The 9,332-nt window shown below is 52.9% G+C and overlaps 1 protein-coding gene across 1 annotated transcript in view; it reads left to right on the forward strand.

Moving 5' to 3' along the window:
* The first annotated feature begins 366 nt into the window (after positions 1 to 366).
* Positions 367 to 9,332, forward strand: part of Slc37a1 (solute carrier family 37 member 1) — a 67,091-nt gene continuing 58,125 nt past the window's right edge. Inside the window, exons 1-2 of the mRNA XM_029560794.1 lie at positions 367 to 795; positions 3,982 to 4,207. Coding sequence (XP_029416654.1) covers positions 4,152 to 4,207 — 56 coding nt within the window. The 5' untranslated portion in view covers positions 367 to 795; positions 3,982 to 4,151. The remainder of the gene's footprint in view (positions 796 to 3,981; positions 4,208 to 9,332) is intronic.

The raw sequence follows: 9,332 nt of genomic DNA on the forward strand, positions 1-9,332 counted from the left end.
TCCGTGGGCGCGCGCGCAGGCTTGGGGTCGAGGGGGCGTGCGGGAGAGGGAGGAGCAGCCGGGACAGGCGCCTGGAGGGCCGGGAAAGTGAAAGGGCGGCGGGTCCAGGAAGTCGCGGGCAGGAAGCGCCCGCGGCGGCCGGGTGGGGCCGGACCTGGAGCGCGCAGGTGGGCGCAGGGCCCCGGCGACCCGCGGGACCCTCCCCGGCCGCGCACCTGCCGCGCCCTGCGCCTTCCACCTCCATCCGCAGGGCTCTGGGACCATCCAGCGCTTTCCCAAGAGGAAAGCCTTGGACGTAAGCGATTCTCGAAGAGTGATCCCCGGCGACCGTGCCCCGGGGTGGCAGTGCCCCGCGTTCCCGGGCTGGCCAGGCTGGGATCCCCAGGGAAGTGGAGGCGGAAGGCGCGGGTTGAGGTCCCGGGCTGGGGTCAGTGCAGCCGGGAGGCCGGGTCCCCTCGCGACTCCAGCTTGGGTGGAGGTGACAGCTGGGGGCTCCGGCAGGAGGAGACCAGGGCGCATTGTCTGCCGCGGCGCACGGGGACGTGGGCGTGTCCGCCGCCTTCGCCACCCAGCCGGCTGCTGTGCAGACTCGGGGAGGAGCCGGTTCGCAAAGCCCTTGGGAAAGCTCGGAGCCGGCACCCTGGGCTTTCGGGTTGTTTGTGTGCTGAAGGGCAGTTCCCCTGCGGGCCCAGGCGAGGGACAGCCACCTCCGGGCTGGAATAAAGAGCGGAAACCAGCTACAAAGTGGACCTCCCAGCGCTTGCTGCCAACCCTGGGATCTGGGCGAGCTGGCAGGTAAAGATTTGCATTTGAACTGAAGACCCTCCCTGGCCCCAGGGTTGGAATTTTAAAGGAGGAATTTCCCAGCCTGCCTTTTCCCTGGTCTTCAGAGTTTGCAACCTGGAGGGCGCTGCCCGCCTGCTCCACCTTGACTTAAACTGTGCGAAGTTGTGCGAGTTGGGAAATCGATCAATCCCAGGTTAGAGGACTCTTGGAGACCTGCTCTCTAGACCGACCATTTGCTCCCTCTGGTCTAGGAACTGCGCTTACAGGTTGGGCTCTGTGCAGAGCACGTGGGATGCACTGTTTGTTGTGGGTAGGTGAGTGGCCCTGTGACAGAACTGATTCCTTTTAGTACTTACGCCACCGACAAGTGAAAATGAGTTTCCCTTCGTCCTGATGAGCCTTTAAAAGCTTAGAAAGGTGCTTGATCCGAATTTTGTCTCTAAGAAAAAAAAAAAAAACTAATGAGACTTTGGGGGCATGTTCATGTAGATTTGTCCTTAAAATGGGCCCCAATTTTAAAGTGTTGCCTTAGGTTGGATGTGTGTGGGACTGCTCTGACTGTTGGTATGTGCTCCAGCCCAGCCTTTGTTGATTTCCAGTCCCACAGAAGGCTGATAGGAACTGTCCTGAGTGGCACAGACACCCCCGCACCCCCCACCCACCCCACCCACCCCCCAGGGGCAGGGAGGGGAGCTTGTGGGTGTGTTTCTCTCAGCCCTTGACTAGGCGCTTTGAGAGGAGTTGGCTTTGGTAGGAGCCCCTAATTACTCTCCTCACAGTGCAATAACACTGCTTTCCTATCTTTTTTCTCTAATGGGTTGAAAAGTTCACTGGGCGCTTATAAGGGGTTACATTTAAAAACTGCTTTCATGTGTTTGGGCTGTGTGCCAAAGCCCGTCAGCCAAGCCACATGCTTCCTTTCTGTGGCCCTTTGCAAGGATGGACAGGAGGTGGGGCCCTGCAGCAGGAGGTGCCCCAGGTAAAGGGGAAGCCTGGGCAGTGCCTCACTGTGAAGCCCCCCTGGCAGGCTGGCCTCATCTCTCTCCCCTTGAAGTGGAAGCTGTGCCCCTTTGTCAACTGGCCCTGGGGCTCCAGGAGGTCCTGTCAGTGGACCTCAGGGCCTGGAAATTTGAGAAAACAGGTTTCAGGGTGCTGTCCAGGCCAGGGAGGAAGAGGCTTTATTAAGCCAAGTTCTCAACACCCCAAATGTGCAGTCACCACCTGTGATCACCTTGAGGCCCACTTCTTGTGAGAACATACCCCAGCTGCTTTCATCCCCTTACAGAGGAAGAACTGGCCTTGCTTGAAGAAGCAGCAAACGGCCTTTTTCCTACTGGTCTTCAGCGCCCCTCCGAGCTTTGTTGGTTCAGGTTTTACCTAGCTGCGTGGTGGGGGACTTTGTTGATGGCAGTGGAGTATTTCCAGTATTTTGGTCCAGGAAGAAATTTGATTCTGGCCATCCAATTTCAGGCCCTGTACAACTGAAACTAAATCCTTTACCTTGAAGCCATCATCACAAAATTGTGTTACAGGTGCACTTGAAGTAGATGTAGGACCAAGCCAGGTGCACTTAGTTTGGATTAAACGTTCAGCAAAGTAACACACTTAAATATAGAGGTCTGAGCCTACATGTTTCTGCTTTTCATCTAACCAAGCTCCTTTTTCTTGGTTTTTGGAGACAGGATCTTTACTTTGTAGCACAGGCTGGTCTGGTACTCACTATGTAACCCTAACTGTCCTCAAACTCAAAACAATCAGTTCTCTTCCTCAGCCTCCTGGGTGCTGGGATTACAGGCACAAGCCACCCAGCCAGCTCCAGTCGATATTTTTGCTCTTGTCTGAGCTAGGAAATGGGACAGGATACATTCCTACAGCCCCACCCTCTCCTGGGTTCACCTGCAGAACCACTCAGGCAGGCTAATATTGATAGACTATCCACCATGTACAAGGCCCTGTGCCAAGGCCTTTCTGGAATCATCTTTGTGTGTACGACAATGTTAGTGCCATCTGGCTATAAGCCTCACTTTCTGGTTGGAGAAGGTAAGAAAGGAGACAGGCCAGTGGCCTGGGCCTGCGCTCTGCAGGTCTGAGTGGTATCAAGAGTGAGAGACACCAGCTGAGGCCCTGTGCCCTAGGAAAGGTGAGCACTCCTGGTTGGGGCACAGCACCACAGGAGAGGTAGGATGGTTTCTGGGATAAACTCTTCGAGATTGTCGTGTGTGTGTGTACATTGCCAGGGATAGAACCCAGAGCCTCTGCTCTGCCACTCTGCCATGGAGCTACAGCCCCAGCCAGGATGTGTGTTTTTTGTTGTCATTCATAAGAATCTAATGTTTAATTGTGGCTGCACCAGGGCAAAGATCTGATCACATATTTTATAAAAGATCTGATGTCCACAGGGTCTTAGAGGCTCCTGTGCTGGGTGAAGAACTGGTAGATTAAGGGACATCATTACTATCGCCTACGTGTAAGCAGCACTTAAGTGTGCAGGATGTGTATTTTTTTGAAAGCTTGCTGGAGAGGGACAGAGAAGATGGATGCAGGGGGCAGATCTCACTAAGGAAGACACAGTGACAGGACCGCAAGCCCTGAGAATGGTTTTGGACTTAGGATGTGAGACCAGGCCTCCCTGATGGCAGGGCCCCTTATCAGCTCTCTGGCTTCCCTCCCTCCTAGCCTTGCCATTCTTCAGCACAGACTTCAAAATGAGCTTATTTTCTACTGCTAATGACGGGAGCACAGGTGAGGGAGGGAACCTCAGAGGCAGATCGGAGGTGAAGTTCCTTCCCACAGCAGCAGAGCTGATTGCAAAGCCATGATGACTGATCCCATTTGGCCCAGACCCACGCTCCTCTGGTGTTGAGGCTTAAAGGTGGCCCGAGGGGTACTCATGGAGGTGAACAGACCTGGGGTCCCCTGTGCTCTGATGATTGTGCCCACGATTGAACAGTAGGCACATGCTTTCTTTCACTTAAATACCAGCCATTGGACTGCAGTGTTGGGCTGGCTGTGGCTGGACTCATCTCTGGAAGCCCTCATGGCAGAGATGAGTGCCTGCTCCCCTTGAACACAATGCTCTAGGCCGTCGATCTGCCACCCGTAGCACTCTGCATCTGTGGAATGACTTCTGCCCAAGGGCATCTCTGAGGAGCATTGTCAGGACCATAGATTTGAATGCTTTTCTTTCTCTCTTAGAGCTCAGACCCTGCTGGGAGAGGGAACAAGACCCAGCCAGACGCCCTCCCTGTGGTATTCCAGGCTGTGTGAGCTGTACGGCAATCCAAAGAATTCAAAGACAAGATTCATAACCTGTGTATGAAGCATCTGATTTCAGAGCTGGGGCTTCGAGGTCAGGGGTAACATAAATGGCTCGTCTCCCCGCTGGAATCCGCCTCATCATCTCTTTCTCCAGGGATCAGTGGTGAGTTCTGGTGGCCATCTCTCGGGGGGGGGGGGTGCTGTGTGTGTGCTGGAGGCAGAGTGACCGTGGGTGACGGGTGGACTTCATGTATTTCATTATGGAAACGTGGTGGTAGGCCTCCTCTTAACTGTTAGTGGCCTTCAGTGGTAGATGTGACCTGGATCCCTGCCAGGAGTCTTGAGAGTTGGTGGCAACATTCACAGGCAGCATTTAGACTCCTGGGTGGTCTTTAGTGACTCCTGTAAACCGCTGGCAGTTGAGAGGAACAACCACTGCCATTGGCAGGAGTGTGAAATGGTGTTCCTAAAGCCAGCGGTCCTCAGCCAAGCCAGACCAGTGGCCTGACTGAGGTGGCAACTTTCAGGGAGAGGGAAGCTTCTCTCCTCCCCTTTCACAGTGAGTTATTTGGTGCAAGTTAAACTGACCGGACAGGTAAACAAAGACAAGGTTTTAAGGACTGTGAATGGGAGTTCGAGAAACGTGCCTGGGGGATGTTTTTAAACAGCTCCTTAGCAGAATAGAAGGTAATGCCTATTACTGTTAGGGGAGAGTTCTTTTCGCCCTCCTGGTTGCTTCCAGGGAGAGAATTTGTGACAACCAAGCTCTTCTGAAGTCTTTCAGGAAGTTCTGCTTTTAGGCAGATAAGAGACCCCAAGAAGCTCCAGAGCTTTTCCGTTCAAAATGATAGTCTTCCACACTGCACATTCCAACCCACTCATCCGCTCCCTGCAGACCCACTGGGGCCAAATCCCTCAGGGTCCTCCAGAGGGTCTCCCAGGGTTGATGTGCAAACATCTGCAGATGGCTTCCTTTGATGACTCTTACTTTACACCTGCTGTGCACCTAGGCACAGCTCCTTAAACACTTTGACAGAGTGGCCATGTAGTTTGTCTTGCAACACAATGATGATCTATTTCAAGCTCACAGAACTTACTTTCTTAAGAATGTATATTTATGTGTGTCCTAGATTATTACTGCTTGCCTGGATTGCTTCTGCTCCTGTTTATAAATGTATGCTGCAGGCATCATACATTTTTTATTTCTAAGTATTTCTATGTATACTTTGCATGAATAAGACCGTCTCTTGGGCTGGGCATGTCGCTCCATGGTAGCATACTTGCTTGGCATGGCTGAGGCCTGGGTTCAGCTGTAGGACGCTGTCATCTAATCCACAGCCATGTTAAGCATGGTGTCAAGTGTCCTGTAAGACCTTGGGCAGTTTTCTCCTCTGTCCAGCACCCCTGCAGGGTCACACACTGTACTCTTTCATCTTGGGAGCTCTCCTCCCCTTTAGTCTAGAATCATCCCTTGGCCCTTTTCTGCCTTTTACGATGTCGGCATTGTTGAAAGCTTCAGGTGTGCATTTTATGGGCTGTCTCTCACTCTGAATGTGCTCAAGCTCAGCAAGAGAGTCAGACAGTGTCTTTTTGGCAGGTGGAGAAAGGCTGCTTTCTTGTGGGAGAGGGAGAGGCCACAGACACCTCAGGGAGAAGGGGGATTGGGAGGGACCCATGGTGTCAGATTGGCACCAGGGCCTCCCCAAGAACCTGTGGAGGCCGATGGGTATAGAAATAGATACATGAGGGAGGAGTGGGAAGTCCTCCTGGAGGAGCAGCAGCCTGAGCCCTGTGCCTGCATGACTCTTGTCATGCAGCCTGGCTCCTGTCTGAGTGACTCTTCCCACTGGTGGGAGCTGGGGCCTGGTGGGATCATGCCTCCACTAGCAGGGAGGACAGAAGCTGGGAAGGAATGCTGTGTGACGCCAGGAAAGGAGGCCGGTGTAAAACACAAAGGGACGGATGCTGACTGGCCAGATCTATGACAACTTGAGACTTCAAATAGTTGATCCTCATTGCGGGTGGTGGTGACTGTTTCTCAGTGACTGAGAAACAGCATCTGACACATTCTGACCGGTGTGACTGGATGCCCCTGCCACTGGAGCAGGACAGTGCTTCCTTCCCCAGGGGACCAGCTGGGGGCTTCCGTGGCCCCCAATCCAAGGGACAGTTTGAAGGCTGGGCCATCTCCATCATCTCAGAGTATGCACCCACAATCTCCTATTCACTGTTGTAGGCTGTGTCTTAACTAGTCCCGTTGCTGAATGGGACTTAAAGTGCTCAAAAGCATTTGTTGATCCCCCACTGCCATGTGACCGAGCTGAGTGACAGTGAACCAGGGGCTTGATTCTGCCTAGGCAGCTACCACTGCTCCTGAAGACCCGGACACTCAAGGGTTTGCCACAGAGTCCATCGTGGTGAGGAAGGCTTGGCTGTAGGAGAGGCTGTCAGCTTTGATGACAGGAGCTTGAGGCTGCTTGCTCAGTTGCAGAACAGGAAGTAGGGCCAGGCTACACACCTCAAGCCCCACCCCCCAGAGATCTACTTCCTCCAGGTAGACACCACCTCCTAAAAGAAGTTTTACAACCTTCCAAAACAGTATCATCAGCTGGCAACCAAACGTTCAACGTATGAGCTGCCCAGCCATGTCCAAGTTGTAGCCCACAGCGCTGATTATGGCCCAGCTCAACATCATAAACGTAATTGAAATGTCATGAGATTTTTTTTTCCTGTGATTTGGTTGTTGTAACTTTATGGTTCTTGAACAGAACTTTGTAGGTAACAGTGCTGTTACAATATCACATGGTTGGGCCCATCGGAACAATAACACACAGCCCTAGTAGAATCTGCAGGTACATCCTGGCCCTGGCCTGGCATTGTCAGGACATGGGTTTTGCCGAGACATTAGAGACTAATTCAAACACGGTTCTTGTGCTGACAGGTACAGTTTGACATAACTGCAAACATAAATGAGCACTGGTGAGAAAGCACTGAGATCATTCTCTTCCCATCGCATAGACCCAAGGGGCCATATTCCTTTCCTGAGTTTTCTGTACAAAAAACCCTAAACCTAAGGTCTCAGAACACAGAAGCCTGGACATTTCTGGAGGTTGGAAGGCCACAGTCACAGTGTCAGCAGGGCCACGGCCCCTCCAGGTGAACGCTTTCCCACCTCTCCCAAGTCTTGGTGCTGCTGCAGCGCCTGCTATCCCTGGTGTCCAGCTACGTCACACTGACCTCTGTCCTTGTTACCATACACCCTCCTCTGTGTCTCTGTGTTTTCCTATGAAGACACCCATCATTGGGTTTAGGGCGATATCCTAACTTCATAAGACCTCACCTTAACTAATTACTTCTTCAAAGACCCTATTTCTAAATAAGTTCATGTTTGAAAACTGGATGGACACGAATTTCTAGAGCACACCATTCCAGTCTCTGTAGAATAGTTAAGCAGAAACAACGGTCCCAAACCCCTAAACGGTGAAGAAAGAAGATGGGGAAGTCCCCGAGTGAACGTGCACCGTGAGAGGCTCTGACTTCAGTCAGAGACCAGCCGGGCACGGTAGGCTGCCACGGGGAAGGACCAACTCACAGTGACAGCTGCAGGGAAAGCTTCCTAAGAGGGGCTGCACAAACTACAGCCGGTGGCTTTCCCTCACTCCAAATCCTCTGAGGAAGCCGAGGATTTGGAAATGGAGGAAGCAGACTAGACCCAGCCCAGACCAGCTGATGGGAGTGCTTCCTTTCCTGTCCCTGGGAAGTTCTGCCTGCCCTTTCATTGACCTTAGACTCCAGCCCACAGGCAGGTTCTGGGAAGGGCTGCTGCCTTGAGGTGCCCGCTCTTCCTGAAGGTGCATCTTCTGCACACAGAAGGGAACTGTGGGCCACAGGGGCTCTGCCCTTCCTGTGTGGAGCTCCAAATTCAGCGCTGGGAGGAGCAGTCCCTCAGCCTGCAGGCTGCGTGCCACCTTCAAGTGTATGGTGGGGGCCCAAGGCATCCTCATCCCTCCAGGCTCCTTTACTGAGGAATGAGGTCTGTGTCTGGGCCTGGGCCCTCCTCAGCCCTCATCCTTGTGAGAAAGGAGTTTCAGTTCCAGTCTTTGGGTAGAGGGCCAGAGCTACTGAGTCATCCACCTGCCCTGATTTCCCTGGCCAGTCAACCCTGAGCAGCAAGGGCCAGAGAGATGCCCCCTGCTCTGAGTCAGACTTAAGAGGTGCTGGAGGGAACCCTGCATCCCACAGGCAGGTGGAACCCCTGCAGGCTGCCCTGCCCCGTGTACTCAGAGGAAAGGTCCGGAGAGCCTGACTGTAGGCTGGAAATGTGAGGGTTGCTGGAGGTCAGTGCTGGCCTGTCCTCATACCAGCTGAAGGTGTGGACAGCAGAGTAGCTTCAACCAAAGAGTGGAAACTTTCTGTTCTGCCCCAGGGAAGGTCCTCAAAGGCCCAGACCTGGCCTCACAGCAAGTCCAACAGGCCCAGGTCTGTCCCCTGGACTCTGGAATGAATTCTGCACATTTTTCTAGAGAGTCCCTTTCTTCCTTCTGGTCATGTTGTGGGCTAGAATGCAACATCCTGGAGAACCCTTCCACGTGGGCTTCCCTGGAAGAGGAGAGCTGGGGACAATTCTTCCTTCCTTAGCAAGTTCCCGCTGTATATTTGACTATTCTTCCCCACAGGACCACTAGCCTACTTTCTGCTCCTGAGATGAGATCTTTTTTTTTTTTAAAGTTTGGACATCTATATTGATCTGCTTGTAAAAAAATTTTTTTTTACATTTATTTACTCATTTTATGTATATGTGTTTGTGTTGGATATGCACGTGCTATGACGCACATGGGAGGTCAGAGTTACAACTTGCAGGAGTCAATCTCTCCTTCCACCATGTGGGTTCCAGGAATTGAAAACGAGTTATCAGGCTTGATGGCAAGCACCTTTACTCACCTAGATCCTTGACCTTAACTCTCTGTTGGTGGCCAGAAACAGGCTTGCCTGGAATTCTAGGATTCTGTGTCATTCATGGAATGCGTCCCTTGAGGCAGCTTGGAGCTCAGCAGACCTCCAGAGAGTGCCAGGTTCTGGCCTCCCTCTGGCCTCCAACTACCAGAGGGCCTGAGAACCCAGGGGACAGCCTGACAGCCCCCATCCTGCCTCCACGTGGTGGTGAGCTTCCCCTAATTGCACCATACCATCCCCCTACCTGGGATTGTGTGAGGCCCCTCCCAAGGCCCCAGGGCAGATCTGGCTTTGGTAGGCTAAGGCTGGGATCTCAGCAGACCACCAGAGAGTGC

The sequence above is a fragment of the Nannospalax galili genome, unplaced genomic scaffold (genome assembly GCF_000622305.1).
Source record: "Nannospalax galili isolate Female #2095 unplaced genomic scaffold, S.galili_v1.0 scaffold652, whole genome shotgun sequence".
NCBI lineage: Eukaryota > Metazoa > Chordata > Mammalia > Rodentia > Spalacidae > Nannospalax > Nannospalax galili.